This window comes from Gopherus evgoodei, chromosome 1 (genome assembly GCF_007399415.2).
Source record: "Gopherus evgoodei ecotype Sinaloan lineage chromosome 1, rGopEvg1_v1.p, whole genome shotgun sequence".
Classification (NCBI taxonomy): Eukaryota; Metazoa; Chordata; order Testudines; family Testudinidae; genus Gopherus; species Gopherus evgoodei.
In genome coordinates, this window is record NC_044322.1 from 9104975 (window position 1) to 9131264 (window position 26290).

The window sequence follows — 26290 nt, forward strand, 5'->3', positions numbered from 1 at the left end:
AAGTGATTATAAGTCGCAAGAGTAGAGATCAGCTACTTAAGAAATAAATTCAGTCTTGAGTTCTATAAACTAAACAGGATTTGAATCAAGCAGTGTCTCACCCTGACAGATGGTACGAACAGGTCACAGATCCTCAATACACAGGCTAGAACTCTTTCTTGGCTTGGGACCACCCTCGCTCAATTCAAAGTCTTTGTCCTCCAGACGTGTTTCCAGGTATTGAGGTGGGGGGGGGGGGGTGAAGCCAAGTGATGATGCCACTGTCTCTCTTTTTATACCTTTTTCCAGCTGCTAGAAATATTTCTGCTGTTAGGCAGGGGTCGGGCACCCCCCTTGGACAGGCAGTCTCCATTTGCCTATGTGCTCTCTTGAGAAGTCTGGGCTAGCCGTTGGGATAGTGGATTCCCTTTTAATGGGCCAGCAGCATGGGTTGGCGGTGGGCATCTCCCAACCTCACAAGGTATTTCAGAAACTCAGAGTGCAAATACTTCATAACTTCACATACAACGAAACTACGTACAATCCAACAGGATATTAATGGTCAGCTGGTCAAGACTTTTAAAATGCTGCCTCACAAGGCAGTGTGGGTGACTGCATTGCATGCTGGGAGCAGGTGATAGGGAGGAGGGTGCACCACATGGCTGCACCCTTGGCAAGACTCCAGGCCAGTCCTAAGCAGGGCCAGGCCAGCCTAAGGAGCTCCTCTGTTGCCATGGTGACTGGCTCCCTCCTTACCCTGAAAAATATTTTTCTTATCTCACGTGATAAAAACACGTCCCCACGTGATGGGGTACAGCTATCTGTCAATTACAACCATGTTGTCCAATCAGCATCGCCCTCCTCTGCTGTCGTCCGGACCCACCCCAAGTACTTCATCCAATCAGGAGGCTGTTGGAGGCATTTACCGTGACAGAGAGGAGGCTTATCTGAAAGCACCGGTGATTGACTTCTGCAGCTCCCAATCGTTGTGCTGCCAGGCCGCTCGGAGTCCCACCTCTTATATCCACGGGCCAATCAGCGGTTGGGTCTCTCCTAGCACTGCGGTAATATGGCTCCTTAGTGAGCGGTCCCGGCTCGGTGCTGCTACCGCCATTAACTCCTTGGTGCTCGGTTGCGGTGAAGGGACCGCGGGGCTGATGCGCAGGCGCCTCTCGCGCTCCCGGGCCGCCGCCCACCCGTGAGGATGAGCTCGGCCGCCGGCCCCGCCGCGCTGCCCGCGGGCTCCAGCAGCCGGGCCCTGCATGTGGAGCTGCCCTCGCAGCAGGTAGCCGGGGTCTGGGCCGCAGGGGGGACCGGGGGCGGGCTGGGTGAGGGGCGTGCGGGGTGCTGGCGGGGAAGGGCCTGGCAGTGGTAACGGGGGTGGGGAGGTGATGGTAGGAGAGTCTCGGGGGGCGGGGGGCTGTTGCTGGGGGGCTGAGTGGGGGATGAGAGGGGGCCGGTCTCTCGGCTGAGGGGGGCCATGGGGGCCAGTGGCTGTGCTGGGGGGGTGCTAGGGGTAGTGAGCGGGGGACGAGAGGGGGCCGGTCTCTAGGCTTGCGGGGTGGTGGCTGTGTTGGGGGGTGTTAGGGGTAGTGAGCGGGGGACGAGAGGGGGCTGGTCTCTGGGCTTGTGGGGTGGTGGCTGTGCTGGGGGGGTGTTAGGGGTAGTGAGCGGGGGACGAGAGGGGACCAGTCGCTGGGCTTGGGTGGGGGGTGGCTGTGCTGGGGGGTGTTAGGGGTAGTGAGCGGGGGACGAGAGGGGACCAGTCGCTGGGCTTGGGTGGGGGGTGGCTGTGCTGGGGGGTGTTAGGGGTAGTGAGCGGGGGACGAGAGGGGGCTGGTCTCTGGGCTTGTGGGGTGGTGGCTGTGCTGGGGGGTGTTAGGGGTAGTGAGCGGGGGATGAGAGGGGGCCGGTCGCTGGGCTTGGCGGGGTGGTGGCCGTGCTGTGGGGGGGAGGGTGCTAGAGGTAGTGAGTGGGGAACGAGAGGGGGCTGGTCTCTGGGCTTGCGGGGTGGTGGCTGTGTTGGGGGGTGTTAGGGGTAGTGAGCGGGGGACGAGAGAGGCCTGTCTCATGGCTGGGGGGGCATGAGGGCCGGTGGCTGTGCTGGGAGGTGTTGGGGTAGTGAGAGGGGGCCGGTCGCTGGGCTTGGCGGGGTGGTGGCCGTGCTGTGGGGGGGAGGGTGCTAGAGGTAGTGAGTGGGGAACGAGAGGGGGCTGGTCTCTGGGCTTGCGGGGTGGTGGCTGTGTTGGCGGGTGTTAGGGGTAGTGAGCGGGGGATGAGAGAGGGCCTGTCTCATGGCTGGGGGGGCATGAGGGCCGGTGGCTGTGCTGGGAGGTGTTGGGGTAGTGAGAGGGGGCCGGTCGCTGGGCTTGGCGGGGTGGTGGCCGTGCTGTGGGGGGGAGGGTGCTAGAGGTAGTGAGTGGGGGACGAGAGGGGGCTGGTCGCTCGGCTTGAGTGGGGGGTGGCTGTGCTGGTGGGGTGCTGGGGTAGTGAGTGGGTGCTAGAGGTGGGCATTCCCCAAGGGATTGGTACGCAGGGCAAATGCTGGTGAGGCAGGTATGCAGAAAGGTCCTTAGGGTACATGGGGAGGGGAAAAGAAAGAGGAATCCCTAGGGCACTGAGAGGGTAGGGTGAATTCACTGGGCTTCATAGGTGGCAACATGCGAACAGTTGTTTTTCTGAAGGTGTGTATGGCATTGCAGCATCTAACTATCTTTTCTGTTTCCAAATCCCTCAAGTTAAGTTGTTTTATGCTTTTTGCAGTGATTGGACAAATATTGGTTTAATGTAACTGGGGAAAGAAAAAATCTCTTTCTGGAGTGTCTGTTGGTAAAAATGGTTCCATTGCTGCCGTTTAAGAAACTAAGACAAGACTCTGCCCACCTCCTACTCTCTCCTTCTGATTACCCCATCTTTCTTGTTTATTGGTTTGGCTGTTGGTTCACTGGGTGAGCCTTTTAATCTTGGAGAATGTGTTTTAAAACAAGGTTAAGTGAGAAACCCTTACTCTTCTGTTATAATCATATAAATGTTTAGCAGTGTGTATTTAATAAAGCTCCTGCTTTTCTCTCACAAATACGGATTCTTATATCTCATTTATTTAAGAATAACTCAAGGCCTGGTCCACATTTAAAAAAACTAGTTCCACCTAGATATGTCTCTCAGGGTTGTGAAAAAATTCACTTGCTGAGTGCTGTAGTTAAGTCGGCATAACCCCTGGTGTAGGTGTAGCTAGGCTGAAGGAAGAATTCTTCTGTTGATGGAACTAATGCCTCTTAGGGCATATCTGTGCTACCGGGGGTCAATTTAGCGTGTCTAGACCCACTAAATTGACCACAGATCGCTCTCCTGTCGACTCCGGCATGCCACCGGAACAAGAAGTGTAAGGTAAGTCAACAGGAGAGTTTCTCTGTTGACCCAGCACAGTGTAGACACCGCAGTAAGTCAGCCTAAGCTACATTGACTCCAGCCACGTTATTCACATAGCTGTAGTTGCATAACTTAGGTCTACTTAACCCTGTAGCGTAGGCCTGCCCCCAGAGAGGTGGATTAATGACATCAGTGGAGAAAACCTCCTTCTCTTTGCCTGAGGAAGTGTTTATGCTATAGTCACACAGATACAGTGGCTGTACTGTGGACATATCCAGTGGCTCAGAATGCGAGTTGGAGTAGTATAATGTTAGAAGTCAAACTTCAAAACTCTTACCTTTGTCAGTGTGTATAATTAGCAACTGAGATTCATTTTTTTTTCTTTGAAGCCCTATCAAACAAGACTTGAATCTGCATCCTCAGAATTGGATGTGTTACTTTTGCTGCAGTTGTCACTAACAGCTAAAGAACAGAAGGGAAATATACATTTCTTAGTTCTATGTGCCTGTAAATAAGTACCTAAGCATGATTCAGAGAATGTCAATAGACATCAAAATCAGCTGAAGAGAAAACTAGCTCCATTGTAAAACTGCTCTCTGCCAGAAGATCTGGAGGAGACCTGATAAAAAGAGAGAGATGCTCTTGTGTGATGGTTAATATTAGAAGGATTAGAGTAGCATCTATGAGCCTGCGGGCCTGTTGTGCTAGGCATTATACAAACACATAAAAGCCATGGTCTGAAGAGCCTACATTCTAAACACACAGGAATTCTGTGACAGAGCTTGGAATTGAAGCCAAGGCTGCTGAATACTAGTCCAGTGCCTTAACCTTAAGACCAGCCTTCCATCCCCACCATAGTATCTGGCCTTGATGCCCGTGGTTTAGACTGAGATGTAAAATGTTTTTCATATGTGGGCAATAACACTCTTCACATGTCTCCTTCCTTTCCCCCCTTAAAAAGTACTAATCATGATAGTAGTCAACACTGGTAAAAGCTTTGAGCCTGTACTGTGTTTTTGGCGCATAGGTAAAGAAGCAGTCAATTTTGTTTTTGTTGTATAGCTGAAATTTAAATCTAGACAAAAATACAGATACTTATATTTTTAAACCCTTTTCATTTCTCTGTTAATGACTTCTGACTTCATAGCTGCATCTTATTCTAATGTTTGTATAACTTTAAAAATCGGAGTGCAATCCCACATAACTCAGGCAAATAATTTTCTACTGCTAGCACAGAGCGCGAGCACACACTTACTGATTCATGTTCTAGTACTCGGTGCCGTATTAGAACAGTCAGTGCCATATTTGAACAGTGCAAACCAGAGAAATGGTGACCTGAGTTCAAAGCTGTTTATCCCAGCAAAGAAAAAAATGCTTAAATTGTTGCATATACAAAATTTTGTATATGCACGTGTAGTGTTTGCACTATTTGAGGATGTAACTAAACTACAATTTTGTCAAAATGTCAGCTTCTCTTCTTTGGCTAAAGAACAGGATCAGTGAACCTAAAAGCTGTAGGCACTGACATACTTCCTCATCTGAAAAATTACTTTTTTGAAAGATAGTGATCCATTGAGTTGTCTTCATCTAGTGGCTGAATGCTTCATCATGCATGGATCAGCTAGCTGGGGTCAAGAGGACTGTAAGAGATCTCTCTAGTCTTGGTACATAACAGCTTAAAACAAGCTTTCTAGTCCTTATTCCTTCATACAGCCTATGACAGACTTCTAGGCTTTCAGTACAGCTGGAAGGAGATGAATAAAAATGCAGTCTTAAAATTGGGAGACAGTCACGCTGCTGTCAAGTAGTTTATTGAAAGTTGCTGTACTAATTACTGATTCTTGATCAAAAGAAATGTAATGTGTAGTTATTTAGAGAGAGGAATGCTGCTTTTCATGGTTTTATCTAGCCTGTGGCCCATTTCTGCTCTGGTTGAAATTGCTAAGAATTCTGCCATTGATTTCAGTATGAGGAGGTTTGGAGATCTTAATGAACTGTGTGGAGATGATAATTGAAGGCCCACAAGTTTTGTCTCTAGTCAATTTTCTTGTTATGTAAACAGCTTAACTTGAAATAAATGTCTCGTGTATATAAAAATGAGATGCAATTAACTTAAATATCACACTTTTTGAATTTTGAATAACAGCTTACGGTAGTAATTTTCCTGTAGTTTTTCAGCTTTATATTATGTGTTGATGTATTCACTATAGTTCATTTTATGTTTGTGTGGGCCTTTCTAAAAATTTTCTGTCCCCTATCTGAAGGTCATTGCATAGAGTTACTTTATGTTGTTCTGGGGACCATTGATTAGAGATGTCCCTCTAATTCTGTAGTTGTCTCATGATCATTTTTAGAGACTTGCAGTGAACTCTGAAAACAACCACAATAAATGGTCTTCAGGAGGGTTGGGGTAAAGAGTATATTCTTAAATTACAACCGTACATATAAATCAGTATCCTGAAGTTCTTGCCAGAGATTGGGGCTCTCTGTCTCCTCTTTGAATAGTGAATTTCTGGTGAGTAGGAGATATGATTCTTTTTGTAAAACAGTAGAAGGATTCAGAAGATCTTTAATGTCCATAAAAGCACAACTCCTGTCTACTCTGAAGTTTTATGTGAAAGACCCCAGGACAGTAAGCTACGTATTATGTAAGCTGCCTCTTAGAAATGAGGGATGAATTGATCCTTTTGGGATTTAGCTCTCATTCCAAGGTGTCTAAGTACATTAAATTTAAAGTTTAGACTACTAAACCATTCCCCTGGATCTTGGTTTCAGACAAACCTTAACAAGTTAACATAACTTTTATAAAGCTTTGGCTGGAATTCCAGCCCAATGAGTCTATTTTGCTGAGCTGTGGGTTCCCTCAGCGGCCCCGTAAGTCCAAATACTTGGCCAGATTTCTGGACTCTAAGAGTAAAATACTAAAAAGTGCTAAGCACTTGACAAAAAATCAAATGCAATCCCTAACTTGAAGGGCATACAGTCTGAAGTCAGACATGACTTAAATGGATACAAGAACAAATTATATTTTAGCAAGGGTTAATTCCACACTCTCCCTTAAGGCATATACATAACTTTTTTCTCTTGTAAGCTGTGTGGCAGAATCAAGACTTTTAGCATGGATATGAAGAGAGATTGCTGGCTTGGTGAATGTCCCTTCTGCTTGAAACAAAAACACAGGCTGGAGATGGGAGTAGAAGCAGCTTTTGTCCAAATTTGAGAACAAGTATGTGTGAGACACTAGCTCTATTAACTACAAAGGAATGGCGAAGAGAATCTTTCTGTTACGTTATATAATTTTATTAATCAGTAGTTTAAAAATATGGAGTAATTTTTTAACTTTCCTACTAGTTATAGGCCACCGATAGCTTTTTGTATAAAAGAGGAAGTGAAGTGTTAAACAACACTAGAGGGGGAAATGGAATGGCTGAAAGGAGACATTTAGTATTTAATTGAGGTTTTCACTTGTCTTGGGCCTGGTATTATTTCAGTAAGAGGTATGTTTTTTTTTCTGCCCTCCTCCCCCCAATAGTTGTAGTAGTAAAATCCCTAGTATGGACACAGTTAAACGTTAAAGGTGCCTTATATTGGTACTTACTCCCCTTTCTCTTGGGAACAACTACACTGAGGGTATGTCTACATCTACAATTTTGCAGCGCTGGTTGTTACAGCTGTATTAGTACAGCTGTATAGGGCCAGCGCTGCAGAGTGGCCACACTTACAGCAACCAGCGCTGCAAGTGGTGTTAGATGTGGCCACACTGAAGCGCTGTTGGACGGCTTCAAGGGGGGTTCGGGGAACGCGAGAGCAAACCGCGGGGAAGGAGACCTGCTTGCACGGGGGTTCGGGGAACGTGAGAGCAAACTGCGGGGAAGCAGGTCTCCTTCCCCGGGTTGCTCCAGTGTTCCCCTAACCCCCCTGCAAGCAGATCTCCTTCCCTGCGGTGTGCTCTCGCGTTCCCCGAACCCCCCTGCAAACCTCGGGGAAGGAGACCTGCTTGCAGGGGGGTTCGGGGAACGCGAGAGCACACCGCGGGGAAGGAGACCTGCTTGCAGGGGGGTTCGGGGAACGCGAGAGCACACCGCGGGGAAGGAGACCTGCTTGCAGGGGGGTTCGGGGAACGCGAGAGCACACCGCGGGGAAGGAGACCTGCTTGCAGGGGGGTTCGGGGAACGCGAGAGCACACCGCGGGGAAGGAGACCTGCTTGCAGGGGGGTTCGGGGAACGCGAGAGCAAACCGCGGGGAAGGAGACCTGCTTGCAGGGGGGTTCGGGGAACGCGAGAGCAAACCGCGGGGAAGGAGATCTGCTTGTATGGGGGTTCGGGGAACGTGAGAGCAAACCGCGGGGAAGGAGACCTGCTTCCCCGCGGTTTGCTCTCGCGTTCCCCGAACCCCCCTGCAAACCGCGGGGAAGGAGACCCGCTTGGGGGGGGATTCGGAGAACACCGGAGCAAACCGTGGGAAAGGAGACCTGCTTGATTACCAGAGAGGTATCCTCAGGTATGCTGGGATACCTGCTTATTCCACGGAGGTCAAGAAAAGCGCTGGTAAGTGTCTACACTTGATTAACAGCGCTGGATCCTCTACACCCGAGACAAAACGGGAGTACGGCCAGCGCTGCAAACAGGGAGTTGCAGCGCTGGTGATGCCCTGCAGATGTGTACACCTCCTAAGTTGCAGCGCTGTAACCCCCTCACCAGCGCTGCAACTTTGTGATGTAGACAAGCCCTAGTAGATGGCACCTTTGTAACAATAGAACTGCATCCACACTAGGACATTATATATCTCTAATTACAGCTAAAGCAGTACAACTTAATCTATAGATAAGGCTTTAAAACTGTTACAATTTGGGACTAGATTCTTGCTGTATACACAGCAGTGTGCAGTTCTCAATTTTGTTGTTCTTCTACTCCCCGAGTCTGTTCCTAAGGAGGGTATAGACTGGATGCTTAGCATTGAAATATGATACATAGCTTAGTACTAGCTGCTAGTATCTTCTAATGATACAAGTGGTTTGTTGTCTTGATGCTTTCACAGAGTTGCACACAAGCTTTTTTTAAATTACAAGCTAATTATAGTCCATATATTAGCTACTAAGAAGGAAACTAGGTGATAAACTCCTGTCAGGTCGTCTTTGTCCGCTGTACCTTGCTTTGTGTCATGACAGCATTTTATCTTTACGCATTTATTAGTAATAACTATCTAGCCATGCGCACCCTTTAAAAGCATACATAATGTAGTGCATGCAGGCTGTTTGTGTGAAATCAGGTGTCTCTTATTAAGACTGAAACTGCCTTTCTTTGATCTGGTGATGCAAGCTTGGTATCACAATGAAGTGCATCTATTTACACTTTAAAAGTCTTCCATCTGAGATCTTAAAGTGTTTTAAAGGCATTCATAAACCTGTCAACACCATCCTGTGAAGTAGAGAAATATTACAGGTTGGCTGTGGATGAGACAAACGTACACACAGAGATGAACTGACTTTCTCAAGCTTGTGGCAGAGTTGGGACTGGAACCCAGGTTCTTCAATTTGGTCCCATTTCCTAAGCACTAGTATACTTGCCCCATTGTAGCAGAGAACCAAGTTCCTTTTTTGGGCCCTCATCTTGTAAAAGGTAAGCCTTTCATATGGGCAAAATGAAAGGAAGTTCTTTAGAAACTAGTTTAATATACTTTTAAGTTTTTCTTGTTGTGGAACTAGAGAAATAATTATGCCTATCTTTCCTATTTTCATAAGATTGGGAGGGCAGAATTGATCTGGCTGAGTGCAGGGTTGGGGGCAGATATTATTTAACTTATGGTTGCATTCTTCAGATATCTGCTGTATGTTGGTCAGTCTACCTGGTAAGTTCACCTCATCTATCACTTCTCATGTAGAATTGTTTTGGGCCCTTATCATTGCGGTGACTACATGATAAATATAGCTGTTGGAGTGATAAGGGGAAGGAAGTCAATTGTTTGCTTTATCTTTGTTTCTTTAATTTATTGTAAGTAGTTTTTGTTCTCTGAGCATTTGCTCTTGTCCTTTCCACTCCCAATTCATGTAGAGGATGTAATGCTTTATATTTTGAGTCTCTAACTTGTTACATCTAACCCATTAATTTGGGTCTTTAGGATAATAAAATTCAATGGTTTTCACTGCTCATGATGTCTGAAGATCTCCCTATTTCATTTTAACTGTTCATATGCTACTATTTGCACACATTTTAGCCTATTTTATGTGAATGGAATGTCTATGGATCAGTCAGGTTTACTGGATTGATATAAACATTAATATTTTGGATGGTAAACTGATGGGGTAGAGGGAAATGCAAATAAATGCTCTGGGATCATATCAACAGGTAGATGTGAATTTTAGTTATGGTATTGTCTGACTCATTAGTTCTGCACTCTGTTAAAAGGTAGTGTGTGGATTTGGAAGTCATAACTTCTTTATTTCACATAATTATTTGCTATTGCTGAGCAATTCCCCGCTGCAGTCATCAGTGTTCTGAGACAGAAAACTGTCTGTTTTTATGCTTGAAAAGAGTGTAATTGTGAATTCAAGTATTTTACAAGGAAAGACCCTGGTGGACAACAGACTTTGGGTACCTTTTGAGGGAAGGAAGGATGGTATGTTAAAAAGGCCAAAGCAAAAAACGAATGTTGTACTGACCACCTATGAGGCGGTAACTAGTTCTGTTGGCTTTGAAAATCAGTATTACAGTTCTCTATCGGCATTAGGATTTACATCATCTACTATAGACCAAAAGGTTGGTTGTTTTGACATTAACAAATAGAAGATTTAAGTACCTTTCTTCAGTTTAATCACGTCACTTGGGAAGGAGTTTAAGCTAAACCAAAAAAAAATCATACCAAAATAAGTGTCCACACAGAGATTATACCTGTATAATCTTCCTGCATAGATAAGGGCTTTTAAACTAATGCTGCTAACTTAAATGTATAAATCTTGGACTCATCCTTAAGCTTTACCCTGTTACCTGTCCCATAACACAACCCATCATTTAGAGTTCTCATAACTACCAGATGATTTGAAGCAGTCATACTTGCTGTGGTGAGACCTGATGGGTTGAACTTATTCAATCCTGACTACTCTCTCAGTTCCATCTCTCCTCACTTTTAAGAGACACCTTGAGATTTTATTTCATAATTCACTTCTGAATCCTGTGCCCTGTTTTTTTTAAATCTCATCTTCCTAAACCAATACCCCTCACCTTTGACTTTAATGTAAATTTTGTTACTATGTTTTACTGACAGGGGATGCTTTACAATATTTTTAAAACGATGAGTGCTGACCATGCATGCTGTGGGTTAGTGTGTGAAACTGTTTTCATTATAATCCTGTTTGTCCATAGTTTTCCAGAACTTTCCTATTTTGGGCTGAAAGTTTTCATGTTTAGGCCATGTCCAAAGGTGACTGTGTAGAAAAAATGTGCAAAATCCTTCCAACTGTTTTGGAGTTGAGGGAAGAATGCAAACAGTTAACTAATGTGCATATTGATATATTAAACAGCTATAGTAGGTGTGGCTGAAGTTCCAAAATTCACAAACTAACCCTGCAACAAGAACATTTAGCTAGTTAATCAGATCACTTAATACTTGTAGTAATTTGGCACCTATGTTTTCTGTAGCCATAGAATGGGTCTCAAATTATTGTAGCCCTTAGGATGCCAAAGAAAGCCTTTTAAATCTGAACCAAATGCAACCAGTGCAACATCTTCACATTTACAGACTACCTTAAGTAGATGAGAGGTACACACTGCCCCTATTCATGACGATGCGGAAACTAATGACAGCATTGTGAAGGAGGTCACTGTTAACCATTTTAGCAGAAACAGCCAGTTAATAAGCTTATTCCACAGTCCCAAGTGGCCTCCCACAACCTCCTGTGTGTCAAGAGCACTATCTCTCCCTTATGCAGATGCCAAAACCTCCAGCTTCCCCACAATCCCTTCAATGCACTTGTATGTTATCAAAATATTTGCAGCCTTCTGAAGACTGAATATTTATTAGTCAACTTATTGGACTGCTATTTAACTTTTAATATTGTACTGATTCCCCAGCTTGCCACAATGTACGGAAGGCCTTAATTATAATCAGTGCCTAGTTTAAATAGAGCAAATTGGGAACACAGATGTTGTTCACATTTTTAGTTACTGAATCCCAATGACACAGCTGATCATGAAATTTTAAACACAACTGTGGACTGTCAAGAGCAGGACCATTTGAGCAGAGATCCTGAAGGACATCCTGGTTAACCAGTCATGTACCAAAGGTATTCTTGTGGGGTTGTCACTCCTTCTCTCCAATATGGAATAGAAGAACTGGAGAAGACAGCAAATCTGATGGAACTGCAGCCCCATCAGCATGCTCACAAGCACTTCTACATCTCCTTTCCAACTGAACCCAGAGAGCATGTTATCTTGGCTTTCCCAAGCTGCGGATCAAAAACGAATTTGAGATCAATTTGGCCAAGGCTTAACCCTGGTAAGGTGAAAGTGATAATGCAGTGATTGGCAACCTTTGGCGCGTGGCCTATCAGGGTAATCTGCTGATGAGCCAACGATATTTTGTTTACATTGACCGTCTGCAGGCACAGCCCCCTGCAGCTCCCAGTGGCTGTGGTTTGCCGTTTCCGGCCAATGGGAGCTGCTGGAAACGGTAGCCTTGCTTCCCGCAGCTCCCACTGGCTGGGAACAGTGAACCACGGACACTGGCAGCTGTGGGGAGCATGCATGTGGAATGGTCAACATAAACAAAATGTCTCAGCCCACCAGCTGATTACCCTGATGGGCCGCATGCCAAGGTCGCCAACTCCTGTAATAATGGATGGCTAAAAGGAAAAAAGACTGTATTACAAGGATGGTGCCAGTAACAATGAGAAAACCCTAAAAGTTGTTTCCAGTTCTACAGGTATTACTGGTTCCAACAGTATTTTCAGTTTTGTGTGTACGAAATATCACTAGAATAGATACTTTCAAAATTCTTTAGTTTATAAATAGACCCACCACAGCACATAAAGGGTCTGCTAACCCTTCTTACAGGTATACAGTCTCATTAGAATGTGGCACACATCCTTAACCTTGCATAAGCTACAGAGCAACCTTAACTCTGTAATTTCTAGATTGATCCTTTAGCCATGCAACTTCAATGTTTTTATTTAAAGATGAAAGCAACTTCGGCGTCCAAGACTTGCAAATTCTTTTGTAAGCTAGGAGAATTCTCAATAATGTGTATGAATTCCGTAACTTGGAGCTATGTGGCTAGAGACCACTGAAAGACCCTGACTCGCACACTTTAAGGAGGTACATGGAATGAAGGACCTCTTCTGCAAGACTTATGAGTAAGGTGCCTTGTTTGTCATGGATTCTGTGACTTTCTGTAACTTCTGGAGCAGTCACACTTTGTCTGATCCTGGGAAAATCACTACACCTACTGGTACCTGAATTTACCTGCTTGCAGTTTGGAACTAGATTCCTTCCCCTTTACGCTTAAGGCTCAGAATGTTCTTGTGAGCTTGGGGTATTGCCAAGTCATTTGAGATCATCTAATGAAAGTGCAAAACATCAACAGGAACATTGATAAAAATATTTTTTTTCTATGCCTTGTGTTAAGCTTCCTTGTTTATGGCTTCCATGATAATACTGGAAAGACTTTAATGATAGAACTAACAAATAATTCATCAGAATTTGAAGGAGAATTGAGCCCTTTATAAACAAAAAACCAAAATCTGACTTTTGAAAGAATCTCATCAGTAATGCACCCTTGGATGCATTAGGAGCTTCTAGAAGTTAACAATATTGTAATTGCAGAACTAGGCGGCAAAACTTAGTGGAATGACTTTTATGCTTCTCATTTTTGATGAGAACTTCAACAAGATTCTGTAAAGCTCTTTGGAATACTTGAAGTATGAAAGATAGGACATAATGTTGTAATTAAGGATTTCTAATACACAGTTCAGGGATTGTATTTTTTTTTATGAGTGGGTTTTGTGTGATGTGGCCTCTTGTTCTGAAGGAAATAGAGAGCTAACTTGCTTCAGATTGATTACCATTTGGTAGCTTTGGTGATCTATCCACTTACTGCTAACAGGAGCTAGAGTTGAAACAAATGATTGGAAGTCCATGTCTCACTTTTAATTTCCCCATCTAACTAGTTCCTTGCAAAGTGCAGTGGACTAGGACAAATATAGTACTCAAAATAACTTTTCCATGTATTATGTTTTTCACATAAAAGGTCACAAAAGCCTGGAGTAGGCTACTAAAATTTGCACTTCAGCCCATTATGCTGAAATTCTAATAATCAGAGATCTACTATCTATACCATCATCTGCAATATGCCGTGCAGGCTAAGATGTGCCTTTTGTCACTTATTAAAGGAACAGATTGGTTGGAATAATGTTTTTATACGTAGTAAACAATAGCATTGACATTTCAAAAAGATTCACCGTAAACTAGAATAACTTTTTGTAAGAAGACTGTTATTGGGATGACTCATGCCTTGTGTTTCAAATCCTGTCCCCCCGTAGTTCTGACAGTAGTCTGTCAGTTGATAATGGTGGAGTGCCTAGCCTCTAGGAACTCTACATATACATCTCTTTATTGAATTTATATAAAAAGAAAATTAATCTGGTTGTAAACATAGCTGGCCTATGTTTAATCATGTGACTGTTGCTATTTCCATAGCCTTCCTTCCATACTCATTGTCATAGACTGTGAGCTCTCTGGAATAGGGACGGATGTATTTCTCTGTATAGCACCTAGTTCAATTGGACTGTAGTTCTGATAGAGGCTTTTAGATACTACTGTAAAACAGAAGGGAATAGATGCCAGATAGAAGTTCAGATTCACCCAGATTTTTTTTAATTGTGTTGGAGGAAATGATACAAGTTTTTTATAAATATCCTGTTGATATTCTGGCAGTCCCTTTTTTGCTAGCAATATTGCTAAAAAACATTTACTTTGCCACAGACTTCAGGTTGAGAAACCATTATCCAACTTAATCATGTAAAACTGATTACTCAGGAAAATATTGAATAAAATTTTTAAAGCCAAGATGAAAAATAGGATTATTCATTCCTCTTTGCTCAATTTATTTGATTTAAAGGTTCTGTCAGCTCTCTTTCATGGTACTTAAGCTATTGTTTTCAACTGTTTTTAGACTTCAGAGGGATTCTGTTTAAAAAAAAATCTTTAGTCTTTTTTTAAATGTGAAAGTACAATGCTTAGTTACAGTAAAACTATTAATGCGCGCAGAACTGCTTGTGTGGCATTTATACATGTTCATTTTGTAGTAGGTTAGACGTAAGCTATGTAAATAGTTAACAAAACTTGCAAAAAAAAAAAGAAGTCTGAGCTAACAAGTGGTCATCCTCTAAATAGTGCTTATTCTCCTGCAGTGGACCCTTTTTTTTTTTGTTTGGCTGTCTCTAAGCAGGGTCCCCTAGCAAAGTGGTTTTCAACCTTTTTTCATTTGTGGACCCCTTTGGAAATTTCATATGGAGGTGCAGATCCCATTGGAAATCGATATGTCTGTGTATATAGTTGAATTCTGTTCCGTTTTCAGTTTGTCTTTCGCGGACCCCTTAGACGTAGTCCGCGGACCCCTTAAGTCTGCAGACCTCAGGTTGAGAACCACTGCCATAGATTAACAAGAGGGACAGTGACTCTATTGATAATTTTATCAGTTAGTGGAAATAGTCCTGCTGTTTTGGAAAACTCCCATCATGCACCCAAGCCAGCACATCCTATGTTAGTGTCCATAAGCCTGCTTCTCTGGTTGACTAGGGCCTGCGTAATGATGGAGTAGTGACCTTTTTGGTGTATGTACCCATAGTTGCTCCACCGCAAGGAGCACATGAGTCCCGTGGATGGCCCTGGTGCATTTTGGACAGCCTGTATTCTTAAAACCAGCATTTATTTCAGGGACATAGTTAATGCACACCACCTTTTGGTGAAGCACTCAGGACTGTGATTTAAAAACCTCATTACCACAACCTCAACAGTGCACTTGCAACACCAAATTGGTTAGCTGCAGATGTAATAGTCTGGGGTAGACAGTTTATGGATGGCTATGGCAATCTGTTTCTGGGCCGATACACTTTCCCTTGTGCATATGTCCTGATGCTGGAGGATTTGGACAACAAGCTACTCACAAAGCTCCAGGAATGTCTGCAGCTTTGTGCAAAAGTTCTGGAGCCACTGTTGCATATCCCAAGCTGCATGATGTGATCCCATCAATTTATGCTTGTGACTCTAATCCAAAAGCACTGGTCTACCTATGGGGAATCTGCAGTTACGGCAACAGGCAGGAGGAGCATCAACCACATGGCATCTGCCAGGTCTGTACCACTTTGTGCAGCACAGTTAAGAGACCCAGGTTCAGCAATTGGAGATCCAGGTTTACAATGCAGTTTGGACACGCAGGCTTGGAAACACAAAGTCCACAGACACAGGTCCTACAGATCTGTTTACAGTGCAGGCGTACTCTGAGTTGTCTGATATTGCTCCATGGATTATTTCTTAATGCTTCTCAGTATCTCCATGTGACAGTTGGGGTCTACTGTTGGTCTTATTGACAGTGAGGAGACCAACTTTTAGCCATCACCATTTTTCTATTAGATGTCACGTCCTCCAGTGTCTGTGCAGTCAAGGACTTGTAGGTTATTTGTTTAAACTGCTCTGGTGGGAAGTGTATGTTGGAAGAATTAGGACAGCCTTTTGGAAGGCACAATGAGAAATCTAGAATCAAAACTATACAATGAGGATAGAGAAGACTTCTGAAATGTGGTGTGCCAGGGGCACAAACCTGATCTTGAATATGCACACTTGTATACCTTTTTATTGTGTTTAAAAACTGCTAGCTTGAGAGAGCTGAAGTATCAGTTGGTTTGGTGTAAAATGAAAAACTCTTAACTTTGTATTATGATTGCTTGTGAATCACTACAGTTTATTTAAAATCAGAAGCACAGTCTGCTTGTAATACTACCAGTAGCTTCTGTTTCACATACTGCATGAACTGTCCTAGCTTTGATTTTTTGGAATAGTAGTTCATAAATATAGGATGACTGATCACTCCATTGACTTTTACTGTAGGTGAGGTATTAAAAGATAAGAAAAAATATTACACTGTAGTGTGTCAGATTTAACAGTGGTGAGGAGGCCATACAAGTATTGAGGGAGAACTTCCTTTCTCTTTAGTTAATTTTCCCTTCTAAGCTTGTATTTTTGCATGAGACTCAAAGTGAGTGATGGCTTTCCATATATTCTGCAATATTAATATTACAAGCTAAAGACCGCTCTCCTCTGGTTCAGATTCATGATATGGCCAGTCTTAGACTAATTAAGAATGTTTTCCTGATTCTAAAATTTAGTATTAAATCTCTTATTTGTTGCTGAGAAACTAAAATAAACTGAAAAGTTGTTCCTGTAAAACAGTGCTGTTAAGCTCAGTTTGTGCCTCAGACAGGGCATATGAAATAGGTTGAGAGGATGAGGAACGGTAAAGTGAATCTAATCAAGAGGAATATTTGTATTTACATAATGAACGACTAGCAAACAGACTTCTTTGAAGTATACTAGGGATCCAGTGAAAAGTTTTACAAGTGTTGAGGATCAAATGGCAGCTGCTTAGAGCTGAAATTGGCACAAAGGCTACAGTGTCTGGATTGTAGCCAGTTTTCTTAATGTAAGTGCTGACTTCTTTGACAATTTCTTCATATCTCTTCTAGCTGTACGGTGGCTCAGTGGAATTCTTAAAATGGAGCCATGAAGTGTTTAACTATGTGGAATGTGTGTTTTGTTTTGTTTTTTTTTTAACAAAAATGTATGTACTTGGTTAAAATGACTGCTTCTGGGGAAAAAGGTTTTTGACTTGAGTGTGACTGGAGATTGTAAAATTTTGTACATTATGATAAAAATGGCTGTGCGTGAAGGTCAGACTTTTAGAGCTTAGCGTGTTGTGAAAATGAGAAGCTTGGTCACAACTGTGAACTGTGTTTGGACTTGACAGCAAACTGTCGGATAACCTTGGGTTCTAGGATTAAGACTCCAATTTTATTGGAACCTGATACGGTACAGTATTCAAATAGTTCAATGAAATCACTTAAAAAAAATCAAGTATATTACTTTAGTGCGGAGGTAACATTTTCTGGAGTACTTGAACCACAAACACTGTTTCTCTGACTAGCACTAACTGAAAGCAATCTGTCATTTCATTCAATATGGACAATGGTTAGTCATTTCCTCTTAGCTTGGACAAAATCAGTAAATGCTGAACAGTAACTTTTTTTCATATAAAAAGTTTAACCAACCCAATGAGAAATTTCTTGAGCCTGGTTCACTAATTATCCATCATTACAGGGAAGTCTGTCTTCCTCGAATGAGATTAATGTGTCTTTGTTTAAGAATATGGCAATATAGCTTTCACAGTGCAGTTCTGGTTGCCCTATCTCAAAAGAAATGGACAAAGTACAGAGATGGGCAACAAAGATATACAGAAGCTGTTCTATACCCCTAAATAATGAAAGACAAAGACTGGGAATGTTCATCTTGGAAAAGAGATGACTAGGGAGGGGGTATGACTAAGGTCTAAAATATCATGAATGGTGTGGAGAAAGTGACTAAGGAAGTGTTATTTACCCCTTCACATAACACGAGAACCAGGGGTCATCCAATGAAATTAGTATGCAGCAGGTCTAAAACAAACATAAAAAAGTACTTCTTTCCACAATGCACAGTCAATCTTTGGAACTCATTGGGTGTTCTGAAGGCCAAAATGTACTCGTTCATTAGCCTGTTCCTTCTATAAGCTGACCACACCAAGATGGTTAGGTTAAAAATAGCAAAAACTGTGACCCTTTCATAAGTCGACCATATATTTTAGGGGTTGGCAAACTCTGGCTTGTGGCCCATTAGGATAAGCAGCTAGTGGGCCTGGATGTTTTGTTTACCTGGAGTGTTCACAGGCACGGAGCCCCTTGGCTCCCAGTGTCTGCAATTTGCTGTTCCCAGCCAATGGGAGCTGTGGGAAGTGGCGTGCCACTTCCTGTAGCTCCCATTGGCTGGGAACAGTGAACTGTGGCCACAGGGAGCTGAGGGGCTCCATGCCTGCAGATGCTCCAGGTAAACAAACAACAATGTATTAGATATTCAATTAAATGATTCCATAGTTTTTTTTGTTTTTTTTTTTAAATCATCAATTTTTTTGTGTGGACCCATTTATAAGCTGACCCCTGCTCTGTGTCACTTTTTTACCAAAAAAAATTTGGCTTATGAACAAGTATATACAGTAAGCTTTTAAAAAGAAGAGTTAAGTAAATTCATGGAGGATAGGTCCATCAATGTCTATTAGCCAAGTTGGTCAGGGTCAACAACCCCATGCTCTGGGTGTCCCTAAACCACTGTCTGCCATAAACTGGGACTGGATCACAGGATGGATCACTCAATAATTGCCATGCTCTGTTCATTCCCCCTGAGGCTTTTGGCACCAGCCACTGTTGGAAGACAGGATGTTGGGCTAGATGGACTGTTGGTCTGACTCTGTATGGCTGTTCTTATGTTTTTATGAATTTGGGAAGCTTTTTTAGTCAATCACATGTCTCTAGTTTGGCTTTTTTTTTGTTTTTTTTTAATTTTACAGCTACTTGTTCTCCTTGTGTTACCAGCAGCATCTTTCCAAAATAGTATAGTTCCTAACTTGGAATCTTTCAGCTTTGTTGCTAGTGGATAAAGAACATTTTGGTGGCATTACTGCATCAGCAGCTGGCAGATGTTAGTAATGCATAAAGCTACATGGGTGGAAGGCAATCACACTATGGTGAGGAACATGATAGAAAAACCTATATAGAATAAAAGTGATGCACCAGTGAAGAACTAAGAATAGATTGACTTCTCAGGCAGTCATGGGTGCTTGTTCACTCTGAATATTTAGAGCAGAGGTAGGCAAACTACGAGACTGTCCTGGCTGGAGAGGCTATCCCCCCAGCCCCTCCTGGACCCACCCCCCATAGTTATGCTGCTGTGCAGGCAGCGCTCTGGGCAGCGGAGCTGCGCGCTCCTGCTGAGTGGAGCAGCTCCATCTCTAGCTCTGGCTGGGCAGTGTGGCAGCCAGACATGCTGCTCTGAGTGGCATGGTAAATGGGATGGGCCCGGGGGTTGGATAAGGGGCGGGGAGTCCTGGGGGGCAGTCAGGGGATGTTCTGCTGTCAGGGGCTGGGGAACGGGGGGCTGGATAGGCATGGGGCCCCAGGAGGCCCATCATGGGGCCGGGGTGTGGATAGGGTTGGGGCAGTCAGGGGACTGGGAGCAGGGGGGTTGGATAGGGGGTGGGGTGCCAAGGGGGCAGTTAGAGGTGGGGGGATCCAGGGAGGGAGGGGGGTGGTGGATGGGTCAGGGGTTCTGAGAGGGGCAGTTGGGGCAGGAAGTGGGAGGGGCTGGGTGGGGTCAGGCTGTTTGGGGTGGCACAGCCTTCGCTACCTGGCCCACCATACAGTTTTGTAACCCCAGTGTGGCCCTCGGGCCAAAAAGTTTGTCCACCCCTGAGTTAGAGGCTGCTAATTACTGTTCATTCCATCTCCATACCTGCTATTTTGTACATTTGTCTTCATAGCTAGTTGAACTGGTTTTTCTAGCAAAATGGTAGTCTTTTTTTATTAGAGTACTTTTTTTGAAGTCTAAACAGGCCCCTATTAACGGCTCTCTTCTAGAATAAAGCACCTATCCACAAACAAACATAAATTGAATGTACAGTTTTAACTCCTGCTCCTCAATGTCCTTTTTTATTTTTTAGCGGCGGCTTCGTCACCTACGGAATATTGCTGCACGTAACATTGTTAATAGGAATGGTTATCGCCTTCTGGATACCTACTTCACTCTTCATTTGTGTGATAACACTAAGATATGTAAAGGTAAGGGCCTATTGTCAACACTTATCGCGTAACTCCATTTTCCTATACAAACTACACTGATGCTCCTTGTTCAATTTTTTTGAAGTTCATCCTACCTTGAATTTGTTTTGTTTCCTGGTGACTTGATACCATTAAAATTCATTTGTATTTTCAGATGAGCTAAAGATAAACAATGAAAGCTTCCACATTTTCTCCATTTTCTATCAGCAGATAGACCCAACTATCAGTCTTGCAGCTGTCAAGCTGCGTGAGTTGTCTGCTTAGACTACACCAGTACCACTAGCTGGGCTGCTAGCAAAATAGGTATCCTTATATATAAAGCAGCTAGTTATCTGCACAGTGAGGCACTGCCTCTCTCTCTCAATTTGGTCAGATTAGGGCTTCAAGGCTTGGTCTGCTCTGACTCTGAGCAGCTGATGTGCCCTGCACTATTTGCCTAATGCATTGATAGGCAACTGAAAGATCAGGAGCAGGCAGGCTCAGTCAAACTGAACCAACTCTTGAACAAACATTCCATTTCTCCTACCTCTGACTTAGCTGCTACTGCATCCCAGGAACAGGCACAATCTATCTTAAATTCTTCCAAGATGCTTATCACCATGGTAACTAAGCTCCAGACAACAGTTGTGGAATACTGAGTCCCTAAACGGCAATGTATGTTTAGTCTTGCCTAGTTTTTTCCTCCATCTATTGCTTCTTGCCTTCTACTTCAAGCTACAAGTGGAGAAATGGGATGACAAAGTGCCATTAGTGAGGGGGAAAAAATTGGTCTTGTTTAGATCTGAACATTGGCAAGCTCAGTTTGATCTTTTTAGGTAAAGTTTGATTCCGTTTCTACTAGAACTAATGCATCAGTTAGTTACCTTTTGCATAGAATATACTTCTAGGACTTGTTTTCAGAACAGTTCCCATTTAAAAAACAAGTATTTGTACTGTAGCATAAATATTAACATTGTACCTAAAGGTTGAAAATGGGCTGAATTTCTCTACTCACTTAATTCTTTTCCCTCTTAGAATTTTATAGGAGTGAAGTGATCAAGAACTCCCTGGTAAGTTGATTTAATATTGGTGAGCCTTGTATAGAAACTCTTGTGCTTCATTCTGATCTCCTAATGTGTAGGCTTACTTAATGCTGAAATATTGCACTTAGTTCGTAGTAAAACATCTGAAACAATCTTTTCTTCCATTTTCTAGACAGGACTAAACTAGTACAGCTGGATCTCATTGTCCACTCCCGAAGGTTCATGCCCTTATGGAGTAAAAGGGGCAATGTTTTGGATTAATGACAACCTGAGGGTCTCCCCGAGGGAGATGTTATCAACTTAATGTCATGTAAATCTGAATTATCCAGCTACCGTTGTAATTACTGTTAAAAGTAGCAGCTACAATTACTAACTGGAAGGTCTCTTTTTTTTTTTTTTTTGTTTGTTACGCATTTGACAAAGTATATATTTTGTATAATCAGTTGAATCATTACATGTGTTGGCAACAGAGGATAGCAGCATTTCAGAGTGGACCAAAACCCCAGAACCCTGCAAATGCATCTGTAAATCCACAGAAAAAACGATAAAGGGGATTTGGGGCAGGTGTAGTATGAAACTACTACTAACTCACTTCTTAAAACTGTTTCAAGTTGTACCTTTTAAAGTCTAACAGTGCAGTTGACACTCTTGGCTGAGAGAAACTGTTCTCAGTGCTACCAGATGACAGAATGAGGAGTAATGGGCTCAAGTTGCAGTGGGGGAGATTTAGGTTGGATATTAGGAAAAAATTTTTCACTAAGAGGGTGGTGAAGCACTGGAATGGGTTACCTAGAGAGGTGGTGGAATCTCCTTCCGTAAAGGTTTTTAAGGTCAGGCTTGACAAAGCCCTGGCTGGGATGATTTAGTTGGGGATTGGTCCTGCTTTGAGCAGGGGGTTAGACTAGATGACCTTCTGAGGTCTCTTCCAACCCTGATATTCCATGATTGTATGAAACCTAGCAGTTAAGCAAAACAGATGGGAGATTTATGATCAAGAAAAGTGAGGTTATCTTTGAAGACACAACTTGAACCTCAAACAGATGTTGTGGTAGAGGAAGGGAGTCAAGGAAATCTTGCTTGTTGTGAATCTAGGCAAATAACCTTTTCCTCCCCTCCCCCTTCTTTTTAGCTTGGCACTTTGCTGCCCTCAGTAACATGTTTTGAATAAACTTGTGGGTAAACTTTTTTTCTTATGCAGCCATCCAATTTAAAATTTTAATTTTAAATAAATTAAAATTTGTTTGCATTTTAATTGAATTTACATCAAACAGAGCTTGATATAATTACAAGCAAAAAAATTACCAATCTAGTAAATAGAAAATGGTAAATGATGCATTCACATATAACGTGTGTGGAGAGGGAGGGGGAAATTGTGTTTAAGATGTAGTGTATCCTCCTGGATAGCAAAAAAAAAAGTACCAAATTTAGTATAAAGGTTATATTTAGTTGCAAAACCATGTTTTAATGGCTACTAACCAATGAGAATCACATTTCTTAAGAAAATAACTCAAGTACAAATGCAAAACATGATTAAAATTAATGATTTAGATCAAGGGTCACCACTTGCTGTTTCAATTGTGATTAAAATGGTGATTTTTATATCACTTTAATCTAAATCAGTCCAGACTATGCCACACCCCAACACTACCCTTCCCAGCGTGTATGGTAAGAAGCAGAGCTTCTCGCAAGAAAATTGTTTCTAGCCTTGGTACATGGGTAATGGGGGCAACTTTCATGTTAGCCTCAGAGTAGTGTGGGGTTTTTTTTGCAGTTCAAGTCCTGAAGTCCTTACTGCTGAAGATTTTGCCATGCTCCAGCACTGAGGTAGCGCTACCGTTACTAGTAATGCTGGCAACATTAAAAAGACCAACACCTAGGCTGCCCTGTCATGTCACAGTAGCAAAGAAGCTGCTCTGTGTATACCAACACTTCTGCTGGTGCTAGCAACAACAGAACTGTACTAGTTAGAGAGTGGAGATAAAAATCAAATAGATGCAGTTGGTGGCTTGGCACCTATTTTCTTATTACTTCCAAATATAGATGGCTATAGTGGGTCTTGCTCTTTATATCCTTTGGTCACGCTGGTATTCCTAACTAAAGTGTTAAAGCTGTAAGAAAATAGTGCATCTGAAATGTAACTGTGGATAAGCATGATGTTGCCTATCCAGTCTATGCAGCTATGGAGAGTCAACTCGAAGTGTGATGTGTCCAGTCCTACTAATCAGCATCCAAGTGTGTGAGCTCAAAGCCGCAAATGCACTTCGGTAGCTGTATCTCAGAATATGAAGGAGGTTATTGTCTTCATCCCTTCCTCCCTCCCCCAAAAGATGATCCCTGACTCAAAGGTTGGTGAGGAATAATGCTGTGAGCTATTGCCTCCTCTGTTAGGGGAGGGCTTCCTTGAATACTTGTCTGTTCTTCCTTGTGCTCGGCCTAGGTACAGGGAGATGGGTAGGAAATAAACTTATTTCTGCTTACCAGCAGGTCACAATTCTATGCAATGTTTAGAACTGGCTTCTCTTGGATAAGTGATTATCTCACTCTCCCTCTGTTTAGGGTATCTTGGTTATAACTTCCCAGAATGAGTCTTGTAAAGCAAATCATGTCAGCCTTCAATAGCTTTGGGAAAGAAAATATCAAATTCTCGTGCTCATTCCAAGTCCTGTTCAAATATGTGGAAATAACTAGAAGTGGAGTTATTGAATAGCAGTAACAATTCAACAAATTACCAATATAAAACATCGCTCCAAAAAAACTTAGTTAATAGAACTAAACAAAACACTCCAGGGTAATTCACTTTAATGTGTGCATTTTTTCCCACTCTGTTCCCATGTTAAAAGCTTTACAGAATTTATTCTGTTTAAAAGCTGAAAAGGAATAATCATCTGACAAACTACATAAATTATTTAGCAGATGGCTTCGGTACTAGTCTGACTCAGTTTTCATTTTCTGGAAGAGCTAGTTGCAGTGGTGGTACATACAGTGCCAGGTATTATTGGTGTTGCATAAACCCTACAATCAAATGTTTTTAATGGGAAGTGGTCATGCCATCTAGGCTCAAAACGTGACCTACTTTTTCTGACAGCTGTCAGCAAAGTCCATAAACAATTGTTTTCCTGTCTTCCAGATGTTGCAAAACAAACAAACAAGTATAATTATTCTCCTTCCTCCCTTGCCCTTAAAGCCAACTTACGTATAAAAGCCAGAAGCTTAACACTTACGGGTAATGCCACAGATGCCAGTATGAATAGGAGGGAAGAATGTAGCTTAATAAATTACAGTTAGGCTTTAACAGTGAATTTGAGAACTGTTTTCAAAGTTATTTTGATGTTGATGAATAAAAACAAGAAGTTCTAAAAATCTGAGCTGTAGAGCGTCAGAATAGTGTCTTAGTACTGCTAGCGAACTGTATTGGAAGGACTAGAGCTGCTGCAAATTTTATATAATCTTGTAGTATAGGTGGTAATTAGGGAATATCTGTGTTGTGTGGAAATATGGTCCCTACTTTCAAGAGCTTACCGTTTAAGAAAACTTAAGTCCTAGAAACTGAAAATTAAAATTGTGTTAGGTCCTTAGATGGCTTCAGTGTAGCCTAAAGCTTACAAACAAGTATCTGATCCTGCAGTCCTTCCTCTTGCAAATATTCTGTACTCAGTGAGTACTTTTATTGATTTCAGTGGTATTTGCATAGCCCTAAGAGGCTGAAAATGCTGCTGGTTAGACAAGTTTCAGATACTTTCCAGAGATATGCAAGTCTCTCTTTTAGAGTATTAGGGAAAATATTAGTGTTGAAGTAGCATAAGTCAAATTTCTTATCTGTGCATCACTTTGCTGTTAAGTCCAAAGATCTTTTACCTTCCTGGAGGTTTAAATTGAGTCTGAGTGCTGAAGTTGGACTTCAGCATATGAGGGTTTGGTAGCAAACTGGGGGAGCTAGCCAGCAGGATTTGAAGACATTCTGAAGTCAGGAAGCCTTGAACACATTTGAAGATCTGCTGATTTGACCGACCTCCCCCAGTTGTCCAAACCTGTTGGGTTTTCTCTGGGACCGTTTTTTATACCTAGAATTCTGCTGTATTTAGTCTGAAATGGAAACTTAATTATAAACTGGGGGTCTATCCAAAGAAACACAAGGCTAAGTGATGCAATCACTACTAACAGTGCTGCAAATCTTAAAGTAGCACATCTTAGCAAGTTCCCATATGACTGCCAAGTACTCCACCAATATTTAATTTCCTGTTATGATGGTGGCCAGCAACAGATATATATAATAGGTCTTTCTTGCTAGGAAAAATTCAAGAGGTGAGTAAGGTGACAGGGACTTATGTAAAACTTACGGAAGGAAATAGATACCCTTTGGAGTCTTCTCATTCTGACCTATTAAATCACTAGTATGCATGTTTAAGCTTGCAGCATGTTATGACCGTTTTTCATAATTTCTTAAATATAGTGGTACTGTGATTATTCAAAATTCTCAAGACCCTTGAAACCTCTAAATTCAGAGAAATTAGTCAGCAGGATTTTAAGTCTGTTTTTTGTCAAACCCTAAGGTCTGGACTTGTCTGGCTGGCTCTCCAAATTTCTAGAATAAAGAGAGCTCCTCAGAAGGTGGCAGCACTCAGGGCTTGGTGTCAGCATTGCAGAGTTGAGGGGTGAAGGGGAATAGGAACAAACCCCCATTAATAGTTAAACCAAATTCAGTTAATGAGAAGTAAATCAGTGTTAATATAAACTACAGCTCTTTTTTTAGAAGCCAGATGTTAAGAGTATGGAACAGTCTTCACGCTACTCCCATTTTCTAAAAATACTAGTATTTGTATTTCTTGAAAAAGTGCCTGTTGTGGCAAAAGGAAGTTAATGAAGTAATTTCCTGGCATCTCATAATGGAAGGAAATAGTAGTTGGTCTGAAAGCCTGCAGGCTTGCAGCAGCAGATGGAAATGGGAGCCAAACTAGGAATCTTGATCAGAAAAGGGAATGTTGTGAATAATGAAGGAGCAGAGTCTCTGAT

The 26290-nt window shown here is 42.5% G+C and overlaps 1 protein-coding gene across 2 annotated transcripts in view; it reads left to right on the plus strand.

Annotated features, from left to right (window-relative positions):
* The first annotated feature begins 1037 nt into the window (after positions 1–1037).
* UVRAG (UV radiation resistance associated) overlaps positions 1038–26290 on the plus strand; it is a 167596-nt gene continuing 142343 nt past the window's right edge. Inside the window, exons 1-3 of one of the 2 annotated variants that reach the window (XM_030557621.1) lie at positions 1038–1264; positions 20141–20258; positions 21273–21307. In XM_030557621.1, coding sequence (XP_030413481.1) covers positions 1184–1264; positions 20141–20258; positions 21273–21307 — 234 coding nt within the window. In that variant the 5' untranslated portion in view covers positions 1038–1183. The remainder of the gene's footprint in view (positions 1265–20140; positions 20259–21272; positions 21308–26290) is intronic. The other variant, XM_030557631.1, reaches the window with a different exon arrangement.